A 17,889-nucleotide genomic window follows, 5' to 3' on the forward strand; every position below is an offset into this window, starting at 1 on the left:
AACACGCATTACAAATAGCACAGGTGCTCACACTATAACTGCATTAATTAAAGCTGTAGAAAGCAGCTTCAACCTTGCTCTACAACTGGTATCGATACAATCGATAAAAGACCACTGGATCACAGCAGACAAGGGAGTGAGTGTATGATTTTTGAACTGCCAGCAAGCACACATTGTGAATTTAAATGGACTAGCCTGCAAAAGTAGGTGGATCTATTATGCAGATTGGCATCATACTGTAGTAGATCTGTAGAAATAGTGTTTAATAATTATGTGAAACCTATATTTTTAAAAGGATTTGCAAATGTGGATCACTGACTTTAAACCAAATTAAAGCAAATAATTGGGTTTCTACCGGCCTTATCTGTAGCACATATCCGGATTGCAAATCTGAAAATGTATTAAGATCAATAATGAAATAAATGAAGGAACTCCTAAAATGCACTTCACAATGGATTTTATTTTCCTCATTTTTAGAATTGAGATGATGGCGAGAGCTAGAAACAAAGCACGGATTAAGGCCTGTTACATCATGATTGGACTCACTATCGTAGCTTGCTTTGCTGTGATTGTGTCGGGTAAGAAGGTAAGAAGGTACAAGGTTGCACTACATTTTATAGATAACAAACCTGCTTTTATTTCATATTGGATTGCTCAACAAACAAATCTGAATTAAAGGATTTAAAAATCACTAAGCAGTTTTAGCTCTATTCCAGGCTTCATTTCACTGAAGGTTTTATCATGTGACTAGCTGCTCGCAACTGCTCATCTGTAAACTCTAAATATGCCTAAAACCATCTGCTGAATGATAGTAACATAGAAACATAGAATGTGACGGCAGATAAGAACCATTCGGCCCATCTAGTCTGCCCAATTTTCTAAATACTTTCATTAGTCCCTGGCCTTATCTTATAGTTAGGATAGCCTTATGCCTATCCCACGCACAGGGCCGGACTGGCCCACCGGGATACCGGGAAATTTCCCGGTGGGCCGTCGGCACCTGGGGCCGGGGAGACATGTGGATGTCCTGCGGCCGCAGGGAGAGCTTGGATGGCGGCCGCAGGGGAAGCTCTCCTTGCGGCCGCAGGGGAAGCTCTTCTTGCGGCCGCAGGGGAAGCTCTTCTGGCGGCCGCTGGGGGAGCAGGCTGTTCTGTCTCTGCTCCCCCTCCCTCGCGCGCTAGAAAGAGACCGGCGCCGGAATATGACGTCATATTCCGGCCCCGGTCTCATTAAACTGCGCGCGAGGGAGGGGGAGCAGAGACAGAACAGCCTGCTCCCCCAGCGGCCGCCAGAAGAGCTTCCCCTGCGGCCGCAAGAAGAGCTTCAGGAAGGCTGGCTGGGCTGGAAGGTGAGCACAGGAGGGGAGGGGGTGGGGTGGGGGTTGAGTAACAAAGGTCACAGGAAGGGGAGGGTGGGGGGTAACAAAGGGCACAGGAGGGGAGGGGGCTAAGAGGTCACAGGAAGGGGAGGGGGGGTAACAAAGGGCACAGGAGGGGAGGGGGCTAAGAGGTCACAGGAAGGGGAGGGGGGGTAACAAATGGCACAGGAGGGGAGGGGGCTAAGAGGTCACAGGAAGGGGGGGTAACAAATGGCACAGGAGGGGAGGGGCTAAGAGGTCACAGGAAGGGGGGGTAACAAAGGGCACAGGAGGGGAGGGTGCTAAGAGGTCACAGGAAGGGGAGGGGGGTAACAAAGGGCACAGGAGGGGAGGGGGGGGGTAACAAAGGGCACAGGAGGGGAGGGGGGGGTAACAAAGGGCACAGGAGGGGAGGGGGCTAAGAGGTCACTGGAAGGGGAGAGGGGCCAAAAGATGAGCACAAAAGGGGCTGAAGAGGGTACAAGTCGGAAGGGGGACTAAAGAGGGCACGGGATGGGGCTAAAGAGGGCACAGGAAGGGAGGTGGCTACAGAGGGCACGGGAGGGGGCTAAAGAGGGCATGGGAGGGGAGGGTGCTACATAAGGGCACAGGAGGGGAAGGGGCTAAAAAGCACACAGGAGGACAGGGGGCAAAAGAGGGCACAGAAGGGGAGGGGCACCTATCAGTCTGCCCACCCACCCACACAGGTAGCAACAAGTATGTATGTCAGTGGGAGTGTGTCTGTCTGTGTCATGCTGTGTGTGTGTCTGTCTGTGTCATGCTGTGTGTGTGTCTGTCTGTGTCACGCTGTGTGTGTGTTTCTGTGTCATGCTGTGTGTGTGTGTCATGCTGTGTGTGTGTGTCATGCTGTGTGTGTGTGTCTGTCTGTGTCATGTGTGTGTGTGTGTGTCTGTGTCGTGTGTGTGTCTCTGTGTCACTGTGGGTCTGTATCATGGTGTGTGTGTGTCTGTCTGTGTCATGGTGTGTGTATGTCTGTCATGGTGTGTGTGTGTCAGTCGTAGTGTCTGTGTGTGTTTGTAAAAATAGTGTTTTACTCACTTTTTTTTTTTTTTTTTTCCAACGTCATGCTGGTCTCTGCCTCTATGACTGAGATCATCAAGCTTGATGATCTCAGCCAATCCGCACTGACACAGGAAGCGCCTCTAGTGACCGTCTGAGTGTCTGTCACTAGAGGTGTTACTAGGAAGCAATGTAAACACTGCCTTTTCTCTGAAAAGTCAGTGTTTACATTCAAAAGCCTGCAGGGACAGGCTATAGACACCAGAACCACTACATTAAACTGTGTGTGCGTGTGCGCCTGCTAGTGAGTTTGCTTGCTTGCATGTGTGTGTGTGTCTGCTAGTGAGTGAGCTTGTGTTTTTATGTCAATGAGCTTATGTATATTAGTGAAATTGTTTGTCTATGAGGCTGTGTATCAATGAGCTTGTGTGTGTCAGTGAGATTGTCTGTGTCTGCATGTGAGTATGCTTACTGCATAATTAAATGTTTTACTCTGAAAGGACCAATATATTATATTAGAAAAAGCAATATATATATATATATATATATATATAAAAAACACTTGATAAACCCCCGCACTCACGCTTAGTTATGTATCCAATTCGCCGGGTGCCTGGCATGAACTCCAATGGAAATATTGCTGCAAAAAACTGCCGCTCACCGGTCTTGTAAAAATCCAAAATTTTATTGAAAAAGAGTTAAAAGAGAGACCAACGTTTCAGTCCCAGCTCGGGACTTTCCTCAGGGTAACAGAACAATCTGTTACCCTGAGGAAAGTCCCGAGCTGGGACTGAAACGTTGGTCTCTCTTTTAACTCTTTTTCAATAAAATTTTGGATTTTTACAAGACCGGTGAGCGGCAGTTTTTTGCAGCTATATATATATATATAGATATATACACACACATATATATATATATATATATATATATGTATATATATATATATATATATATATAATTACTCAATCATCTGGGGTGGCAAGACATAGCCTTACATATTACATGCGTCAATATATGGCGCAATGACTTATGGGGCTGGCATAGATTTTTTTTTCCCAGGGCTGCTTTGTATCCCCAGTCCGGCCCTGCCCACGCATGCTTAAACTCCTTTACTGTGTTAACATCTACCACTTCAGCTGGAAGACTATTCCATGCATCTACTACCCTCTCAGTAAAGTAATACTTCCTGATATTATTTTTAAACCTTTGCCCTTCTAATTAAAGACTATGTCCTCTTGTTGTCGTCGTTTTTCTTCTAGATGTTTTTTTTTTTTTTTTTTTAAGATGAGAACATCTAAAGGCATGCTTGGTTTAAAAGATTGTAATAAATGGAAAGTATAGTCTTCCATAAATTAAGAAACATTTTGTGACATCTCCAGTCATGTATGTTTTCCACAGGCTAATTGGGTATTGTTAATGAAGGTAAAGCAATGAAATTGAGCAAGGGAATGGAGGAGGAGAAATAAAGAGTGAAAGCAAGGATGAAAAAAACAGAATGTGAAAATTGTATAAACCCAGTCATTCGTTATATATATATATTTTTTTTTTTTTGCATAGGCTGCAGCCCGTCAGGAGTCATTAACAAGCCTGAACCTAGCAAAGAAGGCAAAATGGCGCCAAGAAGCAAGAGACAAATCAACTGATTTAATAGACGAAAACAAGAAGTAAACTAAACCATTCAAAAACAAAACATTATTTTAGCAGCTGCCTGTATGAGCCTGTGCGTACAGCAACTGAATATATATTTTAGGGTATATAGAAAGAAAAATAAATAGCTGAGTTTGCACACGTTTATTCACCATACACTGATTCTGTCCTGCAGATGTCACTTTCTGACAGTAGGTGTGAGAAGTCCACATACTTATAAAGAACCTTTACAAGAGGAATCATAGGGGTTGCAGTCCCACAAAATTGCTTAATATCCTCCATTCTATTCCCCATCAAATGATAAAAAATACAGCTATTGGCTTCCCCATGCCTTGCAAAAGCACTTCAAATTTCAATAAGTGTTCTCAAAACCCCACCGTAAGCTCTAACCCAAAACTTGCCTTGCAATCTAAAAGTATATAAATGACAGGCCCTAATGGCAAACTTCCAAACCCAGATAGACTAAGGTAATGCAAAACATCCTTTTTTGGAAACTATATTATAGAAAACATGAATATAAAATGACTGAAGAAAAGAACCACAGTGTAGGAATGTTTTAATAATAATTAAGTAATTATACTTTGTAAAGATATAACAACAACTATGTAAATGCAGAATGAAGATGTTGTTGCATTCAAAAACAGTACCCATATGTAGTAAAAAAATATATATATATATATATAAATAGGTAAACAAGGCACTCCTCCTGTTTTAACTCTAATAAATCAAGTGCCTAGGTGCAGTCCCGCGTCAAATATGTAGCAATCAATCAAAAAAGGGAGCACTCCAGGTCTTCAATTAAGTGGAAAAGGTATATTTACTGTATCAAAACATGGTACTAAAACTGTGTAGACGAAATCAACGTTTCGACCCTGCTGGGGTCTTTATCTGTTTGTTTTATTGAGAAAATAGAATTCTCAGTTGAGACCTGATAGTATTATATAATTATACACTGCGCCATTACTAACAACTATCTCGTAACCTGCACAGTAAGCACTTTGTGCTTTGTGGGCAGGGGCAGTCACAAAAACTTTCCATAGAGGATGAGTGACTGTCCCAGCACGTCAACTGTTTTTGAGACTACATAGAAACATGCAAGTTTAGAACTCATGGCAAACACTGGTATTGGTACAGTGATCATAGGTGCTATAGAGGATTAGACTAAAGTGCAAAAAAATAACAAATACACTCTTCATATATGTATTATTAAGCAATGAAGGAGACACAGGTCTTTTAGTAATTGTGAGTGAGAAAGAGGCGTGGGGTATATACTGTTTACTCTTTCAACACTCAAAATACTCCTGCCGTCTTGAGTCTTAAAAAAAAAAAACCATTGAAAACCGTTGAACCATTGCAAAACGGTTTAAAAACTAAAGGTAAAAACTAAAAAAGCATCTGGACATGACTGCCCCCATAACAGCTTAAATTAATTTAAGTTGTTATGGAGTTGGAGTGTCGCTTTAATTCTTCCATAGTATAGCAATTTAAAAAAAAAAAACTCAAGTAGTGTAACCACTACAGATCGAAGAGGCACAATCCTGCTGGGAATGTAAAGTTAGGGTTAAAGTCAGGGTGTATGATTAGGATGTCTTGTATAGTTTTAGAACATTTAGGGTAGTGATGAGGGTGAATATTAGGACTAGGGATTAATTTAGCCTAACCCCAAATCATATTCTTACAATAACCCCAAATAACCTCATCTAACCTTAACCATAAACCTTATTGTAATCTTATTGTAACCTCATATGTAATAAATATTCAAGTTTAAAATCTGTCCCCAATAGCCCTACTTGTGGACGTTGCAAACACGTTTTCTTGTCGTGTTCTCATCTCCCTGTTTTTTGAAGGATGTCCAATCTCTAGTGGAATCCACAACTGGATTAGTTTTACAGTCAGAAAAACTAGTTTTCTGTTGAATATGTTTCCCGCACTTGTGAAGGGTGGTCAGCTAACATCTATTAATGAATATGTTTCCATAACTTCAATGTAGAAATCCACACGTCTTTATGCTGCAACTTAAGCTTGGAAATGATCTCAACCTCTGCTACTGAAGGTTGTAAAACATTGACTCAACATCACTAAACAATATCAAGGAATAGAATATAGACACACTGGGCAACTCAAACTATTTCACACTGTATTGGCTGGTTAGCACCCTAACTCTCATGCCTCTCTGGGATTTGCTCCTTGACTACCAGATACTCCCCACTTTTACCTCCTTCTCTCCTCTCTTTAATCTGTTGTTCCTCTTCCCCTCTTTTCTTTCTCTTCTTTAATTGTAACATTTTTTTTCTTATTACTTTTATAAAAATGTTCACGTGGATGTACATTTTATATGTCAATCTGACTATGTTATTGGTTTAAAGTTGTCTTATATCCAGGGTCTGACTTTTTTTTATTTGTTAATCGTATGGCTTATTGCCTTTACTTGGCGTACACCATGTGAATTCAATAAAAATGATACATGGCAAAAAAATAAAAATCTCTCAGTCTAACTCTTAGTTTTACCATTACAATTGCCCTACTGTCCTATCTCTTGTTTCTCTAGCACATCTTAGCCTTAAATATCACTGTAACCAAAACTTTACTTGTCTTAACCTCCCTGGCGGTATGATTATGTCAGGAATTTTGTACCAAAAGCGGTACCATTTTTTTGCCTGGAAATTTGGTGTTATGTATTGTAGGCCAGTAATTACTTTCTTAAACCTGACCAAAAGTACTCTCAGATGTGATAAAGTTCGAAACATAAAATCATGAATTATAATCTAATAAATAATAAACCGGTTCCCATTTTCTGTTCCTGGAAAACTTGCTATGCAGAGTAGCTGATTGCTGCTCGTTGTAGCGATTTGTCTCCGTGACAATCTTTTCAATGACGTCATCTGTGAGAAATAATTTTAGGTATGCCAAAGGATCATTGTGCTCAACGTCTACATTCATCCCAGGTGATCCAGTAAACGGAAATCTTGGCGGCGGTACCTCATCCATACCGCAATCAATAAGGCACCAAGTGCGCACATCACTGAGCTCGGGTGCAGAATCGTCGCTGTCGCCACTTCTCTGGTCACTGTCAGAGTCGGATGACGAATCTTGCCACGAATCGCTATCGCAGTCGCTCAATTCTGCGAGGGGCTCTGTGTCGCTGCCGCTGTCACTCATCTGATCCAAACCCCTTCAGCGCCACAGGTGGGGCACACTCATGGCACTATAGTGTCAAGAAAGCCGCTTTGCTTTCCTGACACTATAGTGATCCTTTAACACGACAGAGAATCAAGGACATTTGTAACATAAAATAATTATATGTGTGCATACATTTTCAGACAGAAAAATTTCAAGCAAAATAAACAAAAATCATTTGCTTGCTGGTTGAAACTCCTATTCAGTCCAGGCAATTCAATAATTTGTATTTCATTTAATTACAAAGAGAGAATTACCAGCTTCCTGCTTTTAGTTTGTTTATTATCTTTTCGAGAATAATCTTCTTTCCCTGGCTGTAGGAGGAGTGAAGGAATAGTTTAAAGGGGTTCTGGTGAAGGTTCCCATCCATGCCCCTTAACCATTGCCAGCAGTTGAGGGGTTAATCATGGAAGAGGCAGCATTTAAACTCCCCACTGCTTCCATCCTTAGCCCCTCACCTGCCCTGCAAGTGGTGAGTGCAATGAGGTACTCTGCACCAAGATCAAGGTTCCCCTTTTAAACTGTGTACCCCCTATCCCACAGGCCAGGATATCGTCAGAACTAATAAATGGGGAGCTCTACTCACTGCAGCTTTCCCTCACTCAACAGCAACGAGAGGTTAAAATGTTATCGGTTTTCCAGATTTGTTTGCAAAGAAAATTTGCAAAGAAAATTCAGACTACCCAAATCAAGACATGAACTACATTTGGTTTCTTTCTCTCTTGCGCATGTTTTTTTTTTTTTTTTTTTTATATATACGAACTCAATATTCTTGCCTTACCCAAGAAAAATTCCTTCAATCAGATGTAGAGATTGTGCTGCCACCTGCTGGATATCAGACTCAAATGACTATTTTAAAAGGAAGCTGTAATATCCCACTACTTTTAATAATCTGTTTACTTACCCCTATTAATCTGAATTTAATAAATATGAATTTGTGAGATTCTTATAATATATGCCTCCTTCCTTTTAGAAAGCTCAAAATGTGTCTGCCACACATGAAGTGGTGCAGAAAATCTGCCAGGAATAGACTTAGTGACAAGCTTATTTTTATACAGTATTTTGTTTTTAAAATAAGTGATAGAAGAAAAGTTGTGAAAGAGGCACAACGCAGACATTTCATGAGTACACAGGGGAACAAAAAGACAAAAACAGCAATTGTGCCAAAAAAGTAGCATTAAAAACTGCTGCGTTCCCATTTGTACATCTCCACCACCGTTTCTATTTTGCCTTCTTATTTGTCATCTTTCCCCTGGATGTGCCTTACTTGAACTGGTTTAGGAAAACAAAGCATCACATGAAAAAAGGTTTAAACAAATTATAGGTGATTTTCAGTGTTTGAAATCCCATACCTCCCCACATTGAGAGGTACGGAATCAGAATGGGTGGAAGGGCCTTCCTTAGCATGGGTGAGCAGTCCCATCTACACAAGGAGCATTTCAGCTTGAAATGAAGCACACCAGGCTGACCGACAACCTCCCAGCTGGCTCCCAACCTATTGGATTTGTCATGTGACATGTCATCAAGGGCCAGATCGTGCGCTACGGCGCTTTAACAGCACAACTGAGCCGCTGTAATATCACAGTGCTAGGAGGAAGTGAGAACCTGTCACTTCCTCCCAGCTAACACACATCAAGCCGCGCAGAAGGGAGAGGAGAAGGTGTGAACTTAATCTCAGCAACCCCAGCCAGCAGAAGCCACCCTCCTGCATCCAAAAGGTAGGAAACTGGAGGAAGACTATAAAAATTATTACATTTATGTGTGTATCTGTGTATGTGTCAGTGTGTATCTGTGTTTATGAGTATGTGTATGCATTTGTGTGTCAATGTGTATGAATATCTGTAAAGGTGTATGTGTGTGTGTATATATATATGTATATAGAGTAGGTAAACAAAGGTAGCACTCTTGGGTCTTTTCAAATAGCAAACAAAAGTATTTATTCCATAAAAAGGTATACAGTAAATTGACCGACGTTTCGACCCGTTCGGGTCTTCCTCAAGGTCGAAGACCCGAACGGGTCGAAACGTCGGTCAATTTACTGTATACCTTGTTATGGAATAAATACTTGTGTTTGCTATTTAAAAAGACCCAAGAGTGCTACCTTTGTTTACCTACTCTATATACAATCAGCGTGGAAGTGCACCAGGGCACAATTTTTCAACTTCAAAGTATCAGCAAGGGTGAGTGCCATTCACACTTCTTACTATATATATATATATTTATATTTGGACAGTGTTTACGTACATGTGCATACACCTCAGCATGCAAACGCCAAAACTACATGCAAAAATTACAAACACTCTCCTGCATTAATATGCAAAAAATATATACAAACACTCATTCATTCCAACACCAACACTAAACACATAGTATGTAAGTGAGCATGTGTTACATTTTAAAACTAGCTCTACATACAAACACACCATTGCGACTGTCATGCCAAAAGCTGGTCAGTTTGGAGCCTTGAATCCACATTGAGTTCTGGCAATTCACAATTTAGTGAATAACCCTGCCATACTCCACCTACCTGACTCAGTCTGGGAGAAAAACAATTCTTGGAATGCAAACCTGACCTGAGATTTAATTATATATATATAGAGCAAATCTCAGAATGCATTTGTGTTCAGACAGTTCCCAGTAACTTTGAAACATATTAACTCATAAAGCATTATTTATCTAGGCGGGGAACAACATATACTTGGGAACATTCTTCAGTTGGTAACATGTATTTTCTAGTTGTATAATTTATTCAGAATCTCTTTGGGCTGTTGCTTATAAAGAAAAGGTGTGTATTGGAAAGCATGCATACCAAACTGCTAATTAATAGCATAATGGCAAAACAGAATAAGAAAATCATATTACTTACTGCATTTGTTATGCAAAATGCACAATCGTGTCAAAGTTTTGCATATGCAACTCTGTGCAATTAAGATATACTGAAAAATAATGAATAAACTAGAAAGGAGGTGCAGGTGTGTGGAGTATATCACAGACTTTTTAGGTGTCACTTTTAGTATTTTAAAACACTTTGCAGAATGCAATTTTAAAACACCTTTGTCTTCTGGATAACTTCAGCATAAGTTTCGATAACATTATTTGGAGCTAAAAAATTAATTGAACAAAAAAAATCATTATAGAAAGAAAAAACTATTTTTTAAGTAATAAAACCGAAAAATACACTCACACATTTAAAAGCACCTTCACACACCAGTGCAATTAAACTTTAAAAAAACACTCCAAGCATTATAAACACTACAACTAGGGCCAGAATAGGACAATATTTTGGTCTGGGCATTTAAAGGCGTAGCACAAGAGTAAGTAGCACAATATGAGATGGTGTGTTGTGTCATCATCAATTACATGCACACTTCTCAAAGTGGTCATGTCAGTTTGATGCTTCCTTTGCAAGGAATGTGATCAAAGCAATTGCCTGCCCCTTGAGGTTAGCTCCACTGAGCTAACCAAACCAAGAAGTAACATAGCCAGGGGGTGTTACAAGGCTAATTAATAAAAGTGCTGATTTCTAATGAAATCTTTGAAAAATTCAAAAAAGAAGTTACACCTTTCACCCATTAAGCATTTCAGCAAGCAAAGTGCTTTAGGGGTCTACTCCAGACTTTTAAACTCTATGCAAAGTGCTCCACTTCACAGTCATAGGGTGGCAAATTGGCCGGACAAAAATTGCTATTCGTAGTAAGCCTGCCTACTAGGTGCCATCAATCTGCCTCTCTGTGCTCTCCCCAGCCCGTACCAGCGAGCTAGGAGAGGCAGATTGTCACCAGGCACTTCATGCTACAGCCATACGTGTCTCCATTAGTAGTGACCAAAACAAAGCCTGGACGGCTTGACACATGGATTCTCCCTGCCGACTGGCTCCCTCCGTAATTAATGTAAGCACTGCACTGACAGCGGTGCCTGCCACTTGGTCCCCAAGCTGCCCTCTGCACATCCCCCATCTGCCACCTGCACACTAAGGTAAGGTGTCTGAAGTGGTGTCTGCCTTAATTAAGTCCAGCACCTGAGCCATATAGAGACAGGCACCACTTGAGATGCCTGTCACTAAAGCAGTCTGGACAAGGCTGCTAATTTATTTTGTTTATTTCAAGTTTGTTGTTTTAGTTATATAAAGGTTTCTCCACAGAAATATATATATATATATATTTATTTTGTTGTGCATGGAAATATAACAGAATAACTTGCAAGGTCTCAACAGTATATGCAAGTGATAAAACAAACCATAACAGTTGGTCATTTTAAATATACAGCACATTTTTAAATGCATGTCTAAACGATTTACTGGAAATAAACTTGGTAATAGAGAAGATTTCAAGACAAAAGTTGAAATAGCGTTACAGATAGGAGGCCCCCAGGTCTGTTATCAAACATCAAGAATATCAGGCTTAACATTTCTATGTGCATTTATTAAACTGTATAGATTAGAATACACTAGAATAGAATGCAAGAAAAACAAAATACTATGACGGTTGGATGTTTTGAAGAAAAGTAGCACAGGTTTAAGCCATGTGGAAGTAGACAGGGTTATAGAAAACCAGTAGGAGATCCAGGTCATCCTTTACCCCTCTGGGGCAGGACATGATCTGTAAGGTTTTTAGGCCCAGCATCACAAAATCAAGCACACAGCCCAGTGACTGCATGGGGTAACCCAACGCCAGTCATCCCTCTTTGATAGCGCTGTACATTCCAGGAATGCTATGTCTCAGTTTCGGGATATAGAGTAGTAAGAAGATTATTAGATAGAGGTTTAGGGAATATTCCCAAAACAGGTAACATAGGAAAAACAGCTATAAAAGGAAAATATAGGACAAAGGGTGAAAGCAGAACCAATAAGTGAGATTATAGGCAAGTAAATTGAGGGATATAGAATAGAAAGTTAGGCAATATTCCCCAGACAGGTTATTAAGTATATATTATATTTTAAGTATAAATATTATATATTAAATAAATATATATTGGAAGTTGTGGGAGGGGTTACCCGGATATTTAAACTCAGGCCCCCTACACCACTGGGCTGATGCTGCCTAATTCATGACTACTTCCGGTTCAAAGGTCATCAACACCAAGTTCTCCCTGCTCCAACAACTCCCATCACACTGTTCCAGCCACATGCTGTCAGAGACTCCCACGACGATCGGACCAAGTTCTCCCTGCTCCAACAACTCCCATCACGCTGTTACAGCCACATGCTGTCAGAGACTCCCATGATGATCGGACCAAGCTATCCCTGCTCCAACATCTCCCATCACGCTGTTCCAGCCACACGCAGTCAGAGACTACTCACCTCTTCTCCAGAACTGGCCGTTCATTCCCGCCAGCACTATGAGACCCCTTACCAGCTTCCCGGGCCTTTTCCTGGACCAAACCTCAGTGTCCACCAAGTCTGGGTACTTTCCAGCCGCATAGCTGACCTCTCACCTCACCGCAAGATTCCAGGTCAAGTCGTTTGTTTCCTGTACCAGTCAAATCCACGAACCGTGAGTCTGCCTGTACGGGCCAAATCCATGAACACACAATTGTTCACACGTTTATGTTCTTACATACCGTCCATTCTGGACTTGAGTCAGTTCACCTACTCCTGCCTGCTCTTTGTTCCATTCCTATTCGCTAGTTTATTTTCATCAAATTTCTACCGAACTGGTCTCCAGTCTATCTCAGTTACATGCTGCCATCTGGCGGCGACCACAATCGTAGTACCAATTCGTTAGTTTTACACTGTTCCCTGATACATGAAATGTCCCGTTTTGAAAGTATTTAGCCTACTACTGGTTTTCCTTACATGCCCCCTGTAGTTCGGTTATGTTTGCTATGTTTCTTGTTATTATTTACGATTGTGCACGGATATTGTCAGTTTCCCATTACTAATTCAGCTCTGGTAAGCGTTTAATATTCACTACATATATATAGTGATGTCGCGAACATAAAATTTTCGGTTCGCAAACGCGAACTTCTGCAAACGTTCGTGAACCGGCGAACCGCCGAACCGCCATAGACTTCAATGGGCAGGTGAATTTTAAAACCCACAGGGACTCTTTCTGGCCACAATAGTGATGGAAAAGTTGTTTCAAGGGGACTAACACCTTGACTGTGGCATGCCGGAGGGGGATCCATGGCAAAACTCCCATGGGAAAATTACACAGTTGATGCAGAGTCTGGTTTTAATCCACAAAGGGCATAAATCACCTAACATTCCTAAATCACAATGGATATGGATTGACACCTGACATATGACATATTGTCACCTTGACATATGGATTGACACATGTCCTCAGAGACCCGGATACACACTGACACAGAGCAGAATAAGGACTCTTCCCCCTACATAGGGTCACTTGGCAGATATGGATTGACACCTGTCCTCAGGGACCCTGATACACACTGACACAGAGTAGAATAGGGACTGTTCCTCATACATAGGGTCACCATTTTTAGCCCAAGGCAGCTCATCTCATCAGGCCTTTTTTAGTCGAATGTATCGCCCACTGTCAGTCCCTTCGTGATCCATCCCTCATTCATCTTAATAAAGGTGAGGTAATCTAGACTTTTTTAACCTAGGCGACTTCTCTTCTCAGTGACCATACCTCCTGCTGCACTGAAGGTCCTTTCTGACAGGACACTTGAAGCGGGGCTGGCCAGAAGTTCTATCGCAAATTGGGATAGCTCAGGTCAAGCCTGCACACCCAGTAGTCAAGGGGTTCATCGCTCCTCAGAGTGTCGATATCTGCAGTTAAGGCGAGGTAGTCTGCTACCTGTCGGTCGAGTCGTTCTCTGAGGGTGGATCCCGAAGGGCTGTGGTGATGCGTAGGACTTAAAAAGCTCTGCATGTCCTCCATCAACAACACGTCTGTAAAGCGTCCTGTCCTTGCCTGCGTGGTCGTGGGAGGAGGAGGATGACTTTCACCTCTTCCCCTGTTAGATTCCCGATGTACTGTGACATCACCCTTATACGCTGTGTAAAGCATACTTTTTAATTTATTTTCCAAATGCTGCATCCTTTCCGACTTGTTCTAATTTGGTAACATTTCAGCCACTTTCTGCTTACACCGGGGGTCTAGTAGCGTGGACACCCAGTACAGGTCGTTCTCCTTCAGCCTTTTTATACGAGGGTCCCTCAACAGGCACGACAGCATGAAAGACCCCATTTGCACAAGGTTGGATGCCGAGCTACTCATTTCCCGTTCCTCCTCCTCAGTGATCTCAATGAAGGTATGTTCTTCCCCCCCAGCCACGTACAACACCACGGGTACCAGATAGGTGACAACGAGCACCCTGGGATGCCTGTTGTGGTTGGTCTTCCTCCTCCTCCTCAAAGCCACATTCCTCCTCTGACTCCTCTTCCTCACAATCCTCTTCCAGCGTTGCCGCAGGTCCAGCAAGCGATGCTGATAAGGCTGTTTCTGGTGGTGATGGTGACCACAACTCTTTCTCTTCACGCTCATCTACGGCCTGATCCAGCACTCTTCGCAGGGCACGCTCCAGGAAGAAAACAAATGGTATGATGTCGCTGATGGTGCCTTCGGTGCGACTGACTAGGTTTGCCACCTCCTCAAAAGGACGCATGAGCCTACAGGCATTGCGCATGAGCATCCAGTAACGTGGCAAACAAATTCACAGCTCCCCAGAGGCTGTCCTAGCACCCCGGTCATACAAATATTCATTAACAGCTTTTTCTTGTTGGAGCAGGCGGTCGAACATTAGGAGTGTTGAATTCCAACGTGTCAGGCTGTCGCAAATCAAGCGCCTCACTGGCATGTTGTTTCACCAACATATATATATGGATATCTGCAAAGTGCGCCATGGCCGTGTAGGAACGCCTGAAATGGCCACACACCTTCCTGGCCTGCTTCAGGACGTCCTGTAAGCCTGTGTACTTATACACAAAGCGTTGTCCGATCAGACACACGTGCCATGCGCGGCACATGTGTCAATTTGCCCAACTTCAATGCCGCCAACAAATTTGTTCCGTTGTCACAAACCACTTTGCCGATATCCAGTTGCTGCAGAGTCGGCCACTTTTCCACCTGTGCGTTCAAGGTGGACAGGAGTGCTTGTCCGGTGTGACTCTCTGCTTTCAAGCAAGTCAAACCCAAGACGGCGTGACACTGCCGTATCCGGGATGTGGAATAGTACCTGGGGAGCTAGGGGGTGCCATTGATTTGGAGCAAGACACAGCAGCAGAAGAGGACCCAGCCGAGGAGGTTATGGAAGAGGATGGAGTAGGAGGAGTAGAGGAGGTGGCAGCAGGCCTGCCTGCAAGTCGTGGCGGTGTCACCAACTCCTCTGCAGAGCCACGCATTCCATGCTTGGCAGCCGTCAGCAGGTTTACCCAATGCGCAGTGTAGGTGATATACCTGCCCTGACCCTGCTTTGCAGACCAGGTATCAGTGGTCAGATGAACCCTTGCCCCAACACTGTGTGCCAGACATGCCATTACTTCCTTTTGCACAATCGAGTACAGGTTGGGGATTGCCTTTTGTGAAAATAAATTTCGTCCGGGTACCTTCCACTGCGGTGTCCCAATAGCTACAAATTTTTTGAACGCCTTAGACTCCACCAGCTTGTATGGTAAAAGCTGGCAGGCTAATAGTTTAGACAAGCCAGCTGTCAGACGCTGGGCACGGGGGTGACTTTCTGACATTGGCTTCTTACGCTCAAACATGTCCTTGACAGACACCTGACTGTGGGCAGATGAGCGGGAACTGCTCAAAGCGAGAGACGGAGTGGCAGATGGTTGAGAGGGGGCAAGGAGGACAGCAGTGGTTGATGTGGCTGAAGATGCTGGACCAGGAGGAGGATGGAGGCTTTGAGTTTGTGTGCTGCTTGTACTCATGTGTTGATCCCATAGGCGTTTGTGATGTGAGATCATGTGCCTACGCAAAGCAGTTGTACCTAGGTGGGTGTTGGACTTCTCACGACTCAGTTTCTTTTGGCACAGGTTGCAAATGGCATCGCTGTTGTCAGAGGCAGATGCAAACAAAAATTCCACACTGCTGAGCTCTGCAATGACGGCATTCTGGTGGTGGACACAGCGTGCTGTCGGGTGCCGATGCATGCTGTCTGACTGTGCCACTAGATCCTTGCGACAACCTCCCCCTGCTTCCAACTCGTCTCCTCCTCCTCTCTGTCTCCCCATCTGAACTTTCGCCCTGTTCTTCTTCTTGCCGAACGGGCACCCACGTGACATCCATGGACGCATCGTCATCATCAACTGCTTCACTTGTATCTGACAACTCAGCAAAGGAAGCAGCAGCGGGTACATCATCATCATCATCACACCGTACGTCCATGTGTGTAATGCTGCCTGACTGAGACATATCCCTGTTATCTACATCCTCTGGCAATAATGGTTGCGCATCACTCATTTCTTCAAACGGATGTGTAAATAACTCCTCTGACAGATAAAGTGAAGCGCTGTGGTGCTAGTGTTGGTAGTGGCGGCAGGCGGGTGAGTGGTATCTTGAGAGGTGCCCAAAGCTAAGCTGGAGGAGGATGGTGCGTCAAGGTTCCGAGCGGAGCTGTAGAAGATTGGGTGTCCTGTGTTAGCCAGTCAACTATGTCCTCAGAACTTTTCAAGTTCAGGGTACGTGGCCTCTGAAACTGGGCATTATTCTAGGGCAAAAGGGAATCACAGCACCACGACCACAACGGCCCCTGCGGGGTGGCCTGCCTCTGCCTGTCATTTTTTTTTTGGATTAGTGGTACTATGCGTGCAAGCTACTGTGAGACCAGATATGAGTGTCAATGTGCACTGGCAGAGGTTGGCAGAGTACACGCTGTAGGCCTGACACACAGACGCTTGCAGACAACTAACTGCTATTCAATCTATTACAGTGAAAAAAATTGTTTTGTTTTTAAATGCAAGCTATTGTGACACCAGATATGAGTGGTGGCACTGGGCAAGTGGGCACAGTATCCACTGTGAGCCTGACACAGAAGCTGGCAGGCAGGCAACTACAATTAGATTACACAGGAAATAAAAGCAGACTGATGTTATAGCCCTAAAAAGGGCTTTTGGGGGTGCTGTCCTTACAGCAGAGATCAGATGAGTCCTTCAGGACTGTAGTGGACACTGAATACACTAGCCTAGCTATCCATTTCCCTATGAAATGAGCAGCAGCTACACTTTCCCTCCTCTATCTAAGAATGCAGCTTCAGAATGAATCTAAAATGGATGCTATACAGGAGGTGGGAGGGTCTAGAAGGGAGGGTCTGCTGCTGATTGGCTGGAATGTGTCTGCTGACTGTGAGGCACAGGGTCAAAGTTTACTCAATGATGACGAATAGGGGGCGGATCGAACCGCGCATGTGTTCACCCGCCGTGGCGAACACGCTATGTTCGCCGGGAACTATTCGCCAGCGAACAGTTCGGTACATCACTACATATATAGCATTACCATCATATATCGCATATGTCTTATTCTATCACTCATGGACTTGGTACTGTTCTGAGGCAGTCATCATGTTCACATTTGTTACCATGTGTTATGGCCAATCTGTATACTTGCTCCCATGATCACCTATACGCTAAAAAAATTTTGTAACACGTCACACTCCTATGTTCAGTATTTGTATCGTCATGTTCCCTGGGACAAACCCTAGTGTACCAGGCTTTACCATACCATCATATGTTCCCCCTGACTTTACGTCAAAATAATCACGTACTATGCATTAAA

The 17,889-nt window shown here is 43.2% G+C and overlaps 1 protein-coding gene across 1 annotated transcript in view; it reads left to right on the plus strand.

Annotated features, from left to right (window-relative positions):
- FAM162B (family with sequence similarity 162 member B) overlaps positions 1–4,280 on the plus strand; it is a 57,670-nt gene extending 53,390 nt beyond the window's left edge. Inside the window, exons 3-4 of the mRNA XM_063441274.1 lie at positions 478–586; positions 3,935–4,280. Of these exons, the coding sequence (XP_063297344.1) occupies positions 478–586; positions 3,935–4,045 (220 nt within the window). The 3' untranslated portion in view covers positions 4,046–4,280. The remainder of the gene's footprint in view (positions 1–477; positions 587–3,934) is intronic.
- The last annotated feature ends 13,609 nt before the right edge of the window (positions 4,281–17,889 follow it).

Source organism: Pelobates fuscus, chromosome 2 (genome assembly GCF_036172605.1).
Source record: "Pelobates fuscus isolate aPelFus1 chromosome 2, aPelFus1.pri, whole genome shotgun sequence".
NCBI classification, from domain to species: Eukaryota; Metazoa; Chordata; class Amphibia; order Anura; family Pelobatidae; genus Pelobates; species Pelobates fuscus.